The sequence below is a fragment of the Solenopsis invicta genome, chromosome 3 (assembly GCF_016802725.1).
Source record: "Solenopsis invicta isolate M01_SB chromosome 3, UNIL_Sinv_3.0, whole genome shotgun sequence".
In the NCBI taxonomy this organism is placed as follows: domain Eukaryota; kingdom Metazoa; phylum Arthropoda; class Insecta; order Hymenoptera; family Formicidae; genus Solenopsis; species Solenopsis invicta.
The window spans coordinates 13,277,486-13,294,727 of record NC_052666.1 but is presented as its reverse complement, the minus strand read 5'-3'; the positions used below and the strand labels follow the sequence as shown (position 1 = coordinate 13,294,727).

At 31.5% G+C, this 17,242-nt stretch overlaps 2 protein-coding genes across 2 annotated transcripts; one reads left to right on the top strand and one right to left on the bottom strand.

The window, feature by feature from the left end:
• The first annotated feature begins 12,661 nt into the window (after window positions 1-12,661).
• LOC120357114 lies at window positions 12,662-13,410 on the top strand. The gene is made up of 3 exons (XM_039446840.1): window positions 12,662-12,845; window positions 12,999-13,280; window positions 13,393-13,410. Exons 1-2 carry the CDS (start codon window positions 12,677-12,679, stop codon window positions 13,184-13,186), a joined length of 357 nt encoding a protein of 118 aa, XP_039302774.1. The 5' UTR covers window positions 12,662-12,676; the 3' UTR covers window positions 13,187-13,280; window positions 13,393-13,410.
• Window positions 13,411-14,489: 1,079 nt separating this feature from the next.
• Window positions 14,490-16,563, bottom strand: LOC105202641 (protein ANTAGONIST OF LIKE HETEROCHROMATIN PROTEIN 1-like). Its single transcript, XM_039447604.1, has 4 exons — window positions 16,526-16,563; window positions 16,306-16,445; window positions 15,077-15,638; window positions 14,490-14,871 (listed from the first exon to the last, which is right to left on the bottom strand). Exons 1-4 carry the CDS (start codon window positions 16,561-16,563, stop codon window positions 14,490-14,492), a joined length of 1,122 nt encoding a protein of 373 aa, XP_039303538.1.
• Window positions 16,564-17,242: the final 679 nt, after the last annotated feature.

The following is a 17,242-nucleotide window of genomic DNA, read 5'->3' as shown; positions in this document are numbered from 1 at the left end:
TGTATCTTTCTACACATTCTCTAGCAACCGTTGCCCAAGCTTTTTTCTTTTCTCCTTCTTTTATTCTACATCTTATTTTATTGATTAGTGTCTGGTTTAATCTTTCGTTTAAGCCGTTTGAGAATGGTGCATTTACAGCCGTGAAAATCAATCTAACATCGTTTTCTTCTAGGTATTCTTTAAATTCTCTTGAGTTGATGCCTGGGTATTGGTCTGTGAGTATCGTTTCAATCTTGTCCGTTTCTAGAACGTTTTTCACTAGCTTGATAAAATCCGTAGCATTTTGTGTCTTCGAAGTTGCAATAAATGCGTATCTGGTAAAATGGTCAACCAGTAGATGAAGGTATTTTTTTGTTGATCTTAGTCCTCCAAAGCCTCCAATAGTGTCTATTGACATTATTTCGAACGGTCTGGTTGCTGGTCCTAACTGTGACATCCGGCCATATTTTTCTTGACCTCTAGATTTATTTTTGATACATACTTTACATGTCTTGCATATCTTTTTTATATTTTCTGTTAGATTTCTGGCTGTATAATACGGACATATCCTATTTCTTGTTTGTTTAATCCCTATGTGGCACCATTCATTATGTATTTTTTTTATCATCTCTATACTTGATTCTTCGGATAAAATTATCTTCTCTCTATTTCTGATTTTTCTGTAAAATATTCCGTTTTTCTTCATTAATTTTGCTTCCATTTTCTGTATCCATTTATTTCTGCTTTGGTCTATCTTTATTTCTTCTATTTTCATTAAATTTACTAATTTTAATACTTCTTCTGTATTGTCACTTGGTTCTAATACTGGATTTCGGCTTAGGCAATCTGCTTCGGCGTTATCCTTTCCTGGAACATATTTTATTTGGAAATCATATTGTGACAAATAATACATTAAGTCGCCTAACTCTTCGTCCGTTCTGGCCTTGATGTTCAGGCTCCCCAGCGGTTTATGATTTGAGTACCCTTCAAATCTTCTTCCGATCAACCAGTGTTGCCAATATTTTACCGCCTCTTTGTCAGCCAGGCATTCCAAGTATATCGCTTTTTTCCTTTTTTGCGATTCGTTTAGTTTCTTTGAGAAGTATGCTACTGGCTTCTCTATTCCGTTATACTGTACCTGTTTGAATATTGCACCTATGCCTTCAAGTGATGCGTCTGTGTAAATCCGTGTAAGCAAATCTTTGTCGAATATTTCTAGCACTGGTTGAGAGCATAGCAATTTCTTTATTTCTGTAAAAGACCTTTCACAGTCTTCTGCCCATATAAATTTTTCATTTTTCCTCAATAATCTATGTAGTGGGTCTAACAATATCGAGCTTTTCGGTATTTACTCATGATAAAAATTGACTTTCCCTAAGAATTGTCGGATGTTCTTTTGTGTTTTAGGGGTTGGAAAATTTTGAATTGAGATTAAATTGTCTTTTACTGGTCTCACTGTATTGTTTTCTATTATGTGTCCGAGATATTTCACTGATTTTGCTGCAAATGTACATTTTTTTAATTTTAGCCTAAAACCTTCATTTATTATCGCGTTCAATACTTTTTTTATATGTTCTACATGTTCTTGAAATGATTCCGAAAAAATCAATATGTCATCTTTATAGTTTTCTGTGAATTCTTTAAGATTATATTTTCTTAATATATTGGATAAAATTCTTTGAAAGATTGCCGGTGATGTCTTTAATCCGAATGGTAGGCATGTCCACTGAAAGTGTCCATGTTACGAATCCTGTTTTCTTTCTATCTTCAATGCGTAGTGGGATCGACCAAAAAGCAGAATTTATATCTAGTGTAGTAAAGTACTTGCAGTTTCTCGTTTTTATTATCAGGTCGTCTATTATTGGAAATGATTGGGCTTGTAGTATGATAATCTTATTTAGGTCTCTAAAGTCTATACACAATCTAGATCTCTTCCCTTCGTCTCTTTTATATGCTAGTGTCACTGGTGCAGCGAAAGGGCTGTAGGATTCTTCAATTAATCCTTTCTCTAGCAATTTCCCTATTTGCTCTTCATTTTCTTTTTTATCTTCTAATGTACATCTGTACGGTCTTTTACCACAGTATTTATCAACGATTAGATCTATCCTAGCCTCATAATCTGTTACTGTCCCAATGTCATATTTGTCTTTTGCAAATATGGAATTATATTCTTCTATTAGTTTTTTTATGTTAGTCTTCTTTGTACTATCTAAATGGTCTAGAATAACTTTAAATTCATCTTCTTTGATGTGTTCATTAAAATTTACAGAGTATTGTTTATTTTCATTGTAATTATCTATTTCTTTCTTCTGTGAAATTTGTAATTCCTCATTCTGTATTAATTTAAAGTTTTTTATTATATCTAGCCCAATGATGAAATCCTAAAAGTTTTCTTCTTCAACTATGTACACGTCCATTTCTTTTTCAATATCAAATATCTTTATCTTAATTGTAATTAATCCTTTTGTTGTTCCCACATTAACCGATTTCAAGTATATTTTATTTACATCATTTTTTTTCCTTTTATTTTGATTAGTCTTGAATTTATAAGTGATACCTGAGATCCTGGATCATATGTTCCTTGAATTTCTAGCTTATCTTCTAATAATAGCTTGACCTTGATTAATGGTGTGTTTATTCGTTTTTTTTCTCGGTGTTCAACTCTACATCAATGACTGAGCTGTTACCTACTAAACTTATTGTGTTGGTGTGTTTTTCTTCTTCTCTTGTTTTGAACCAGCATTTTTCTGCGGGGTGGTATCTAGTGCCTTTGTTTAAATTTTCGCATGTTTTGCACGGTCTTTTTTCTTCACTTTTCTTTTTATATCCAACCTCATTTTTGTGTAGATAAGATTTTTTATATATTAGATTTTCATATTTCCTAATTTCATTAAATAAGGAGGTTGAATTTTGGCATTGTTCTCTATCTATTTTGTTTATGATAAATTCTGGCAATCCAATTGCTATTAGGGTTGTCAATGTTTGTGAATCTATATTTTTATTCATGTCCAACAATAGTTTTTCTTTCTTTATTGCATAATCCGTAAGTGATCCTTCTTTATATCTAAATGATAAAGCATACTTCACCGTGCTCCATCCTTTATCCGCAAAAGTTTCTAAAAATCTATCTTTCCATTCATCCCATCCTGCCTGGACAGTTAACTTTGTTAATGTTGCAGAGTGCCAGTCTGAACAAGATTTATCTAAAAACAATCTTAGTATTTCGATTTTTGTTTCATCCTCTATAATATCAAATCTTGTACACTCTTTCTCAAATGTTTCTACCCATTGTTTCGTATTCGAGTGCTTGCTGGTGAATTTTTCAATCATAAACTTTTCTGAAATTTGTTTAAAATTTTTTTTTTTCTTCCTTTCTTTGTGTTGACTCTACAAGTTTTTCTAATATTTTTGTTAAATTATCCTTTTGAGTTTTATCTTCTGATTTATCCTCGTCTATTTCTTCTAAATATTGATTCTCAAACTGTAGATTCTGATCTTCATCTATATAGATCTTTTTTAAGTCTTCTGTCATTTTTATCCACACTTTTCTTTTTTGATGTCTTGTTTTCAGAGTGTTCATTAGTTTATTGTAATTTTCTGTTTTCATTAATTCCTTATGATAGCCTATATGTCTAGACTCTGCCGGTAGAACGTACCTTTTCCCTTCTTCTGTACTAATTGAGGTTATGGCAATTATATTTGTTTTCTCATCCTTGGATGATGCGGTTACTGCAAATTCGAATTGTAGTTTTTCCATCTCGACTGAAATTGTCGTTTTATAAGATAATTATCTTATAGGTTGTTCACTGATAATAATTGACACAATGTGTTTCTCTGTAAACAAAGTTTGAAATTTATTCACGATTTAGAGTTATTTACAATATTTACACGCTTACCTGTAAACAAAGAAACGACAATTAAAGCCTACTATTATCCCTTCTTTATTTACTGGCTTGATCCTCAGTCTTATACAATCTATCTTTTCCTGTACAGCAAAGTTTAATCTTTCTTTCCTGATTCTTCCTTGTGTACATGTGCTCGATCCTTTTGATCTTCCTTTATCTCCTATCACTCTCTTCCGCTCTATCGGTAATCAATCAATGTAGTTCTTGTAGTACTTGTTCCATCTAGCGGGGTCAGTTCACACGGTGCGCCGAGTATGAGGAGCGCGGCTCATTCGAATTGAAGGAAATACATTTTCCTTACACACATATATATAACACATCGTTCAATAAGTCCCGAGACTAACCCAGAGATAACGCTAGTAGTACCAAGCTGGCCACGTTTCCCTAGAATGCGAACCTTCACATGAAACGTGTACAAATTTCACGTCGATCGGACCACAAACAGCTGAGTTATTGAGGTTAGAGCAAAGTCACTTTGTAATTTGTAAACGGCTTCCAATGGCCTACCCGAACGTTCCGCATCGTTTGTGTCCGTACGACCACGTTTAAACTCAGCATACCAACGACAAATCGTTGATTTAGATGGAATTTACCCATTAAAAAACAATGCTTTATCAACACGCGAAACTAAATTTTTTTCCATTTTTCAAACAAATTACAAAGTGACTTTGCTCTAACCTCAATAACTCAGCTGTTTGTGGTCCGATCGACGTGAAATTTGTACACGTTTCATGTGAAGGTTCGCATTCTAGGGAAACGTGGCCAGCTTGGTACTACTAGCGTTATCTCTGGGTTAGTCTCGGGACTTATTGAACGATGTGTTATATATATATATATATATATATATATATATATATATATATATATATATGAAATAAATATAACTACTACTTAAATTATTCTTTTCCTATAACCTGTTTCCTCACATTTACTTTCATATAATTTATCAGGCGACACAAGGGATAAATCTTTTTCCTTTATTGTCATGTTAATGCAGGTTTCGTTACTTGCTTTTAATGACGACTTAATAACGCAAATGGCATTAATGCTTGCCGATGAAAGTTTATAACGTTTATTCGTTTTTATATCTGTTAAACCAGAAGACATTCTTTCCGCATCGACATTTGAATTTGGAAGACATCAAACAGCATTCTGAACACTTTTTAAGTTTGGATATTTACCTTTATTATTAACGTTGTAACATTGCAAAATTCTTTTCCACATTTCGACAAACGTTTTTGTTGAAAGAGTTTGCTTTTCCTCATTTGTAAAGTCTAATAGCAATACAATCCATTCTTTCTTTAAACCATCTTCTTCAAAACCACCGATAATTTTGGCTATAAACGAAACATCTTTAAATAATGTTTCTCTATTATATAAAGTTATATATGGTTCTCTATTATATAAAGTTATATATATCGAAAAACATTTAACTTTGATAAAAATAAATTATTAGTGAGTAACCTTTTGCGAATTTCTTCTGCAGCAGTTACATAAAACGACAAATAATTTTGTCGAACTGTTGCAATATTGTTTTCGTGACTCTGCATTTTTATTTTGTTAAGATAATCATCGCAATCCGATCCAAAAGTAATTTCATCAAGAACTTTAGGGTTTTCTTTTTAAGAGAATATTATGTTCATAATGTTCTCCGTGAAAAATTTCATAAGTTTATCTTTCAAAAAATGTTTGCAAATTTTAAACAGAAATTGGACTGATTTTGAATGTAATAAGTGTATACGCATTTCTACTGCTTAAAAGAATGCATTGAATGTATTAAATTCATTGAATATATATTTTAAAAATAACGCTTCTATATTAATTTTGCGCATTATACTTAACAATTTTTCTCCAGACTTACTTTTTTCACTGACAACTTGCTCAGTTAGAAAAAGTTTAATCGTATGCCAAGATTGCAGAAGACTATCTACGCATTGATAATGGGAAAGCCAGCGTGTTTCACATAATTTTTTTAAATTTGAAATACTTATTTTAAAAACTAAAAGAAAATTCACGGAAAATAGCAGTACGTTTTGGACTGATGTTAACATATTCAGTAACTTTTTTTTATTGTTACAAACATTTGGTATCGTAATACAGCACGAGCTACTAACGTTATCGAATAACAAGGACACGAAAATGTTATTACATTTGGACATAATTCTTCTAATTTTTTTTAAATGATTCTGGTTTCTCAGTCATAACAAACGCATTGTCACTTGACAAGGCAAAAATATGTACAAATGGTATCTCTAATCGCCACATTTCACATTTGAATGCGTTAATTGGTTTTCATGGCTGGAATCTTTAGCTTCTATATCAATCAACTTTACTAACTGCGTGCGAATACCTAATGTCTCGAAATCTACGTGTCTTACGAGAATTGTCATCCATTTATCATTTGCAATATCAGACGTCTCATCTATATACCATATACGCAAAATTTTTGATTTTCAATATTGTCCACGACACGTTCTCTCATCATTGGGTATACTGCATTTGTAACAACATTTCTGCACTCTGTACGACCCATTGTCATTTTTTTCAAGACATGTGGATCATCTAATAAATTTTGAAAAAATTCTAAAGTGTGTTTTGCATTATCAAAAAGAATATTGAGCGTAGCAATTAATGTTGCATACCTCGTTTCAGCCTCTTTTTTACGATCTTCAAATGATAATTCGTAACTATATTCATTTATTGATATAAATGATTCTTTACTAGATTGGTTCTTTTCAAAATTTATAAGTTTATCTAAATGTGTTTTGGATTCTGCGTGTCGTTCAATATGTGATAATCCACCTAATATACTTCCATATATATCGCAAATTGAACATAAAAAAAAACTTTTATCATTTGCCACTTCGCGTAACCAACATTTATATTCATTAATTTCTAACCATTGTGGCTGAAATGTTTTGTGTCTTTTTTGGGATGTTTCATCATTGTTATCTGATAATTTTTTAAGTTTATTTGTATGACCCACAGAATCCATATGTCTCGAAACATGTGCAGAAGAGCATGATAAATTTTTATTGCTTACAGTGCAATGATTCAGAGAATTATCGGACGGAACTCCACGTATCCAAAATTTATATTGATCATCAAAAAGCCAAACTTCTGAGAAGGTTCGCTTTTTTTGATCGATTTATCACACATTTTCGTATAAAATAAATAAATAATGTATATTAATATTACAAATGTAAATGTCACCAAAAGAAATCTGGATTCCATGGTTCGTTACTCCCACAATATTTATTGATTAAATCCTATTCTCTCTCGGAATATGTGGGTGTGTGTGTGTTGTGTAAAAATTCGTTTTACCTCTTTGGTCGTAAATATTTGCCAACTGAAGACGGAGCTCTCATCAGCAGCAAGACGTTGCGACCAAACAGATAACATAGCGCATAGAAAAACAATTGAAGCATATTTCAGAACAGTGATACCACATTTAGCCCGCGTTTCACAGATTAGTTGGTAAAAGCGCATGTGGACGTGCCTTTATCGATGATCCGTTGTCATTTGTTTACGTTCCTGCAACAGCGACAGACAGCGATATGGCAGGTTATTTATAAATATTTTATTAATACTAACATAATGATAAAGTCAGTCCATGTTGATTTGATGATTAAAATAATTCCTTAACGGAGTTGTGCGTATAATAATTCAGACACGTATAATAATTCAACGAATAAAAAAAATAATACATGATACAAGGGATTATGTATACGTCTTGTTTACAAGTCTAACAAATCTTTTATCAGTAAATAAGCTATGTAAATTATAAATTGAATAACAATACAGAAAGTTAGAACAGAATAAAATTATTAATATAATCCAAAGAGAAATAATTCATCAAGCCTATGTCAAATAGACATCGATTCCATATAAAAATTATCGTTTTGACGTTGATTTCATTATCATGCCTCGCTGGAATGTGATTTTAATAGTGATAAAATAAAAATATATAACATCCCAAAGAATTAAAAAAAAATTTTTTAAATACAAGTTTGTGTCAATTCACGAGTTCATTTCCAAATTCAAAAAATTCTGTTTTTGACTTTATAAAAAATTCTTTTTCCATCTCAAAATGAACTCGGACTTGATGACATAATTTTTTTTTTTTTTATTCTCTGGGATGTTATATATTTTTACTTTGTCATTATTAAAACCGTACTCCAGCGAGAAATGACAATAAAATCGACGTCAAAACGATGATTTTTATATGGATTCGATGTCTATTTGATATAGACTTGATGAGTTATTTCTCGTTAAAATATATTAATAATTTTATTCCGTTCTAACTTTCTGTATTGTTATTCAATTTTTAATTTACATAGCTTACCTACTGGTAAAAGATTCGTTAGACTTGTAAACAAGACGTATACATAACCCATTGTACCATGTATTATTTCTTTTATTCGCTTAATTATTATACGTGTCTGAATTATTATACGCACAACCCCGTTAAAGAATTACTTTAATCATCGAATCAACATGGATTGACTTTATCATTATGATAGTATTAATAAAATATTAATAACTAACCTGTCATATCGCTGTCCGTCGCTGTTGCAGGAACGTAAACAACTGACAACGGATCATCGATAAAGGCACGTCCACATGCGCTTTTACCAACTAATCAGTGAAACGCGGGCTAAATGTGGTATCACTGTTCTGAAATATGCTTCAATTGTTTTTCTATGCGCTATGTTATCTGTTTGGTCGCAACGACTTGCTGCTGATGAGAGCTCTGTCTTCAGTTGGCAAATATTTACGACCAAAGAGATAAAACGAATTTTTACACATACGCACACGCACACGCAGACGCACACGCACACGCACACGCACACACATTCGGAAAAAGAATAGGATTTAATCAATAAATATTGTAGGAGTAACGAACCACGGGATCCAGATTTCTTTTGGTGACATTTACATTTGTAATATTAATATACATTATTTATTTATTTTATACGAAAATGTGTGATAAATCGATCAAAAAAAGCGAACCTTCTCAGAAGTTTGGCTTTTTGATGATCAATATAAATTTTGGATACGTGGAGTTCCGTCCGATAATTCTCTGAATCATTGCACTGTAAGCAATAAAAATTTGTCATGCTCTTCTGCACATGTTTCGAGACATATGGATTCTGTGGGTCATAAAAATAAACTTAAAAAATTATCAGATAACAATGATGAAACATCCAAAAAAAAAACATAAAACATTTCAACCACAATGGTTAGAAATTAATGAATATAAATGTTGGTTACGCGAAGTGGCACATGATAAAAGTTTATTTTTATGTTCAATTTGCGATATACAGGGTGTTCAAAAAGTCCCGGACCGGCGAAATATCTCGAAAACTAAGCATTTTAGAAAAAAATGTTTCAGATAAAAGTTGTAAGGTTTCGAAAGATCTATTTACTGATCTTATTAATTTGACCTTGGATGGCGTCGCCAAGGTCAGATCAAAATCACATTTACTTTTTTAAATAGAACTGCCTGCTTTTTATTGCATATTCTTGTAGCTTATTTCAAGACCTTTCCAAAACACTATAAACAAATGTATTTTCGTTAAGTATTTTTCGAGTTGTGAAGCTTGAATGTTACAGTACATTACAGCTTTCAAGCCTCACAACTTGGAAAATACTCAACGAAAATAAATTTTCTTGTAGTGTTTTAGAAAGGTCTCAAAATTGATTACAAGAAAATGCAATAAAAAATATGCAGGGTGTTCAAAAAGTCCTGGACATTCAACCGGTCCGGGACTTTTTGAACACCCTGCATATTTTTTATTGCATTTTCTTGTAATCGATTTCGAGACCTTTCCAAAACACTACAAGAAAGTTTATTTTCGTTGAGTACTTTCCGAGTTGTGAGGCTTGAAAACTGTAATGTACTGTAACTTTCAAGCTTTACATCTCGAAAAATACTTAACGAAAATACATTTGTTTATAGTGTTTTGGAAAGGTCTTGAGATAAGCTACAAGAATATGCAATAAAAAGTAGGCAGTTCTATTTAAAAAAGTTAATGTAATTTCGATCTGACCTTGGCGACGCCATCCAAGGTCAAACCGATAAGATCAGTAAATAGATCTTTTGAAACCCTACAACTTTTATCTGAAACATTTTTTTCTAAAATGCTTAGTTTTCGAGATATTTCGCCGGTCCGGGACTTTTTGAACACCCTGTATATGGAAGTATATTAGGTGGATTATCACATATTGAACGACACGCAGAATCCAAAACACATTTAGATAAACTTATAAATTTTGAAAAAAACCAATCTAGTAAAGAATCATTTACATCAATAAATGAATATAGTTACGAATTATCATTTCAAGATCGTAGAAAAGAAGCTGAAACGAGGTATGCAACATTAATTGCTACTCTCAATATTCTTTTTGATAATGCAAAACACATTTTAGAATTTTTTCAAAATTTATTAGATGATCCACATGTCTTGAAAAAAATGACAATGGGTCGTACAGAATGCAGAAATGTTGTTACAAATGCAGTATACCCAATGATGAGAGAACGTGTCATGGACAACATTGAAAATCAAAAATTTTGCGTATATGGTATATAGATGAGACGTCTGATATTGCAAATGATAAATGGATGACAATTCTCATAAGATACGTAGATTTCGAGACATTAGATATTCGCACGCACTTAGTAAAGTTGATTGATATAGATGCTAAAGATTCCAGCCATGAAAATCAATTAACGCATTCAAATGTGAAATGTGGCGATTAGAGATATCCTCTGTAAATATTGTTGCCTTGTGAAGTGACAATGCGTTTGTTATGACTGAGAAACCAGAATCATTTAAAAAAAATTAGAAGAATTATGTCCAAATGTAATAACATTTTCGTGTCCTTGTTATTCGACAACGTTAGTAGCTCGTGCTGTATTACGATACCAAATGTTTGTAACAATAAAAAAAAGTTACTAAATATGTTAACATCAGTCCAAAACGTACTGCTATTTTCCGTGAATTTTCTTTTAGTTTTGAAAATAAGTATTTAAAATTTAAAAAAATTATGTGAAACACGTTGGCTTTCCCATTATCAATGCGTAGATAGACTTCTGCAATCTTGACATACGATTGAACTTCTTCTAACTGAGCAAGTTGTCAGTGAAAAAAGTAAGTCAGGAGAAAAATTGTTAAGTATAATGCGCAAAATTAATATAAAAGCGTCATTTTTAAAATATATATTAAATGAATTTAATACATTCAATACATTCTTTCAAGCAGTAGAAATGCGGATACACTTATTACATTCAAAATCAGTCCAATTTCTGTTTAAAATTTGCAAGCATTTTTTGAAAGATAAGCTTATGAAATTTTAAACAGAGAACATTATGAACATAGTATTCTCTGAAAAAGGAAACCCTAAAGTTCTTGATGAAATTACTTTTGGATCCGATTGCGGTGATTATCTTAACAAAATAAAAATGCACAGTCACGAAAACAATATTGCAACAGTTCGAAAAAATTGTTTGGCGTTTTATGTAACTGCTGCAGAAGAAATTCGCAAAAGGTTACCCACTAATAATTTATTTTTATCAAAGTTAAATGTTTTCGGACCATATATAAATTTATATAACAGAGAAACATTATTTAAAGATGTTTCTTTTGTAGCCAAAACTATCGGTGGTTTTGAAAATGATTTAAAGAAAGAATGGATAGTAGATTGCCATCAGACTTTACAAATGAGGAAAAGCAAACGTTTGACGAAATGTGGAAAAGAATTTTGCAATGTCACAACGTTAATAATAAAGGTAAATATCCAAACTTAAAAAGTGTTCAGAATGCTATTTGATGTCTTCCAAATTCAAATGCCGATGCGGAAAAAATGTCTTTTCGTTTAACAGATATAAAAACAAATAAACGTAATAAACTTTTGTCGGCAAGCATTAATGCCATTTGCGTTATTAAGTCGTCATTAAAAGCAAGAAACGAAACTTGCATAAACATGACAATAAAGGAAAAAGATTTATCTCTTATGTTGCCAGATAAATTATATGAAAGTAAATTTGAGAAAACAGGTTATAGGAAAAAAATAATTTAAGTAATAGTATATTTATTTCATATATATATATATATATATATATAGTGACGTGTTTCTTTTATCTGCCTCGACACTTCGTCCTCCGCCTAAGCGTAGCGCGAGGAGGTGCGTATGACCGGGTCGGGCACTCAGCGAGAGAGCGAAATCTCCGGCGGGACTGCGTAGCGTATTAGTTTCATTTAATTATTCGCGGCTTATTTCATGTAATCCCTGGCACCTCGACAAACGTCGCCTAAAGCCCAAATCACACTAGCGATTGCCGATTGCGATTGATGATTGGCGATTACTTTTCAACCAATCAGAGCAAAGCAGTCGCCGATTGAGATTAGCGATTGCCGTTTAGAAAGCGCTCTATTTTATAATCGTCAATCGCCATCGACAACCAATCGTAGCCAATAAAATAATCACGTGATTATTATAACCTAACAGAATCAGTAAAGTACTTGTGCCCATGGTGGACGTCTGTCGTATCGTACGGAAAGCGCTTTAATTATTAAAATTTTAACTCTAATTATCATAACAATTAGTAATGATCAAGGTCCATACTTGTGTTCTTGATGGACGCCCTTGGTGGACGCCTGTGCCATAACTGTCATATCGTAAGAAAAGCACTCTATGTCCCATCCTGGAATACCAAAGTGATAATCGAACATTCACAGTCAAATGTATTTTGGCAATTGACTCAAGTGTATTTATTTACAATATTCATAATGCCACCAAAAAAGCAAGCAATTAGTACTGATCAAGAAGTTTTATTAATTGATGCTGTAAAAAATAGACCGCATTTGTGGGATGTTTCTCATCCAATGTACAAGCGAACAGACTTGAAAGAAACTCTGTGGCAAGAGGTAGCAGATATCGTAGGTCCACATGCAACAGGTAAATAAAAGAATACAATCTAAATTTCATTTCTGAGTTTTCAGAAGAGCTAATTTTTCCTTGTTTTTAAAGTAATATAATGATGTTACATTATTAGTTTAGGTTATGCTTCTCTATTATTAAGATAAATGTTTAAATTATTTTATTTTTTAGCTGAAATAGTTCGTGAAAGATTTATCAATATGAGAACTACGTTTATGAATAACGAAAAAAAAATAAGGGAGTCAAAACAAAGATGCAGTGGAAAAGGTACTGATGAGATCTACAAACCTATGTGGCCATTCTACACAAGTCTTCTTAAAGAAAGCCTGTGTACAAATGGAAAGTTCATCAAATCTTGATGTACTTGTAGACAATCAAGCTGATAGCGAAGAAAGAAACAATAATCTTGTAAATTCAATTAAAAGCAATATGTATTTTGATACAAATTTAGAGGTAACTATTACTAGAATTTAATTAATAATTAGTTCTAGAAGAAACGATGTCTTTTTTGGCCGATTGTATATTTAATTTTATTATAAACGTATATTGTATGACCATGTTTTAGAAATGGGTATTGATACCAATGCATCTTTACATGCTTCACATCAAGATGACAGCCAAACAGGTTTCAATCAGTCTTCAATTGAAACAGTTGGATTTTCCGGTACATCATCATTGTCATCTGAAGGATTTGAATGTGACTTAGAAAATTTTGAACCTGTTTCTGAGAATTTAACTTTTGTGACTAAAAAAAGAACGCGATTAGATAAAGATCCAGTTTACGTACAACGTGGAGCAATGAAGAAAAAGTCATGTGTTATGGAAGAAGCAGTAGAAGCATTAAAAAAAATAAGTAGTGAGAAAATGCCAAAAATTCAGCAATCAAAGCCTCATCATACTACTGATGCTTGTGAACATCTGGGTTTATATATTGCTGCTCGATTAAGAGAAATGAAACCAGATATACGTTTGCGTTGTGAAACAAAGATTATGACAATTCTCACTACTTTTGCAAGTACCGAAACACAAGAGTAAATAATACATCATGTGTGCTAGTTTTGTTGTTTTTGCTAAATTTTATTTGATTCAATTTTCTGTTTATTTAAAGAGAACATAGAATGTTTTTTTTCTATTTACATGTAACTTAACATATTTTTATTAAAGGGCATTATATTCCTATGAAAAAAAGTTATTATATAACCGTTATTTGTTTAAAAAAAACAGGTTCAGTAACATTACAGATATATTAAAATATTTAGAATAAGATAAGATTTTAACATTTTTAAAAATTTAATACTTAACATTATGCACATTTAAAATAAAAATAATTAAAATGTTATCCTAGCAAAGTGATATCTTAATATAATTTTAACGTTTTTGTTATTTCAATAAGATTCAAGATAGCATTAATTTCATTGAAATGATATTTAACGTCATTTTCAAATAATTTTTTTAACAAATAATTTTACGTTTATTTTATGAGAAATTTTTATTTCCAATTTCTGCTTACAAATCAGTATATTATTATCAATCAATGTTATATATGCATATGTATATATATGTGTGTATATTGTATCTTGAATAAACAAACTAAATAAAAGAAAAAGGTTGAAACAAATATAACATAATAACTTGAATAAAAATATAATAACGTTATTTTATTTATCGCACCATACGCTCTTGCCACGGCATAGCGCCCTCAGTATGAAAATAAAGACACCATTTATTTCTTAGCTGAATAGCAGAATTTGCATGCCTATTTCTTCCTTGATTACTTAAGTTTACTAAACCACTTGCTGCGTCTGCCCGGAAATCACCCAATCTGATTTCACCTGACATTATATGTTCCTCATCAATAAATGTTGGGGATGTATATATAGTCCTACTAACAACTTTACTCCGTAATAAATTGTGAAGACAGCAAGTTGCCATTACTATCTTTTCAGCATCATCTGGGTCATATCTCATTGCAGCCCGATATATGTGGAACCTGGCTCCAAGAACACCAAAGGCATTTTCTGCACAACGCCTAGCTCGTGATAATCTAAAAAATGTGAAATATAAATCATGATCTGAACATATATTATGGAAACATCTGGATTAAATTCCAAAAAAAATTGTTTAATTATTTCTTAGATTTCTATTCCAGAAAAAATAATTTCGTAAACCATTTGGAATTCATTCAAAACAGTTCCATATAATATAGGTCCAAGGATAATTTTAGTATTAAATTTAAAAAATCATCATACCTATAATTAAAAATTCTGCGATCTTTTCTTCCAGAACACTGAGGAACAGGATAAGATATAAGAAGTTTTTCTGTCAAAGGAAAACCTTCGTCACCTACTAATACAAAAGGAAATATTTCTCTTGTGCCAAATATTGTAGATGGATCTGGAATGTGAATACTGTTGCTTTCCAAACGAGCCTTGAGAGTACATTTGTTCCAAACTCCTGAATCACTTATTCGTCTATTTGTCCCAATATCAACGTATATAAAACGCAGATGAGCATCGACAACTGCCATTAAAACAATACTGAAGAAGTCCTTGTAACAATAATAAAGTGATCCTGATTTAAGTGGTGGATCAATTCTACAGTGCTTTCCGTCAATTGCACCTATGCAATTCTGAAATTGCCATAGTTCATCAAAATTTCGTGCAACTTCTTGCCACTCCATTTCAGAAGAAGGAAATTTTAAATATTCTTTCTTCAATACTTCAATAATAGCTCGACATACTTCTTTTATAATGCCAGATATTGTGCTTTGCCCTATTCTAAAAGTCATTGACAACGAATCCTGTGACTCTCCTAAAAAAAAAATACAAATTTAGAAGAAAAGAGGGAGTTGTAAAATATTATTTAATGCATTAAATTAAATAATTTGATATTCACATTCAAGACCTTCAAGATAGATTACAGTTAAAAAATTAATATGTAACATATTTCTCAAAATTACATAGAGAGTATATACCTGTACAAATTTCTGCTACAAGCTAGATTGAAATTCAGCTTTTTATAAAACCACAATACTAATGATCAGTAATCATCCTAGGTTGCGTTTGAAAATTGTACTCGTCGGGTAGATTAACTTTGAGTGACCAATTAGGACGAAGAAATATTAAGATTTCTTCATCCTGATTGATCACTCAAAGTTACTTTACCCGACGAGTAAAATTTTTCAATGCAGTCCTACAATATCTAAATAGACTATAATGAAGTAATTTTAAAGATTGTTCTTAGAATTCAACTTGAATTATACAAGATATCGTGATATTCTACCAACTCAGGTATATTTTATGACCATCGTCTTTTTTTTTTTAATATAAATAAGAAAATTATGAATTTGACAAATGAATTCATGGTATATGGGCTCTGTTTGTGGAACATGGTCGTCTGTTATGTGCATCTTTCTTGTAACATTATACAATAATCTTATTGTAGATAAACGTTTCTTAGAAGCAATAATTTTAACTACCTGTAGCTAAATGACGTAAAGTCAAAGACAATCTTTCTGCTGCTGAAATGCTTTCTCTTAAATGCGTATTTTTCTTCACAATAAGTGGAGTAACTCTCTCCAAAAGTTCTTCAAATGTTTCTGTGTCCATACGCAAACATCTGTAATAAATGTTGTAAGAAATATTTCAACGCTTTTCTTTTAAATGTTTATTAAAAAAAGAAAACACTTTTTTACATACCTTCTGAATCTATTAGGATCTTCTAAACTAAGTTCCATGAACAAATTGTGATGTAAACCTTTTTCTTCTCTTTTGGCTACACATCGGTGCACCCATTTTCTTCTATTATGTTTTTTATTATTACATTCCAGTAGCATAATAATTATAACTGCTGATAATTTTCGTTTCTGCAGACGTTGCCAATAATATTGATTAATATTGAGCGACATTTTGCTCGTTATTAAGATATGTATTTAAAATTACACTTGAGTCTACGTTGCCAAAATACACTTGACTGTGAATATTCTATTATCACTTTGGTACTCCCGGATGAGAGATAGAGTGCTTTTCTTACGATATGACAGTTATGACACAGGCGTCCACCAAGGGCGTCCATCAAGAACACAGATATGGACCTTGATCATTGCTAATTATTGTGACAATTAGAGTTAAAATTTTAATAATTAGAGTGCTTTCCGTACGATACGACAGACGTCCACCATGGGTACAAGTACTTTACTAATCCTGTTAGGTTATAATAATCACGTGATTATTTTATTGGCTACGATTGGTTGCCGATTGCGATTGACGATTATAAAATAAAGCGTTTTCTAAACGGCAATCGCTAATCTCAATTGGCGACTGCTTTCCTCTGATTGGTTTAAAAAATAATCGCTAATCGTCAATCGCAATCGTCAATCGCAATCGTCAATCACTAGTGTGATTTGGGCTTAAGGA

Coding starts and splice junctions, on each gene's coding strand:
- LOC120357114 (XM_039446840.1), top strand. CDS start 12,677: ATGCCACCAAAAAAGCAAGCAATTAGTACTGATCAAGAAGTTTTATTA. Junction 12,846..12,998: donor CGTAGGTCCACATGCAACAG/GTAAATAAAAGA, acceptor TTTATTTTTTAG/CTGAAATAGTTCGTGAAAGA.
- LOC105202641 (XM_039447604.1), bottom strand. CDS start 16,563: ATGGAACTTAGTTTAGAAGATCCTAATAGATTCAGAAG. Junction 16,446..16,525: donor GATCCTAATAGATTCAGAAG/GTATGTAAAAAA, acceptor CATTTATTACAG/ATGTTTGCGTATGGACACAG. Junction 14,872..15,076: donor CGCAGAATTTTTAATTATAG/GTATGATGATTT, acceptor CACATTTTTTAG/ATTATCACGAGCTAGGCGTT.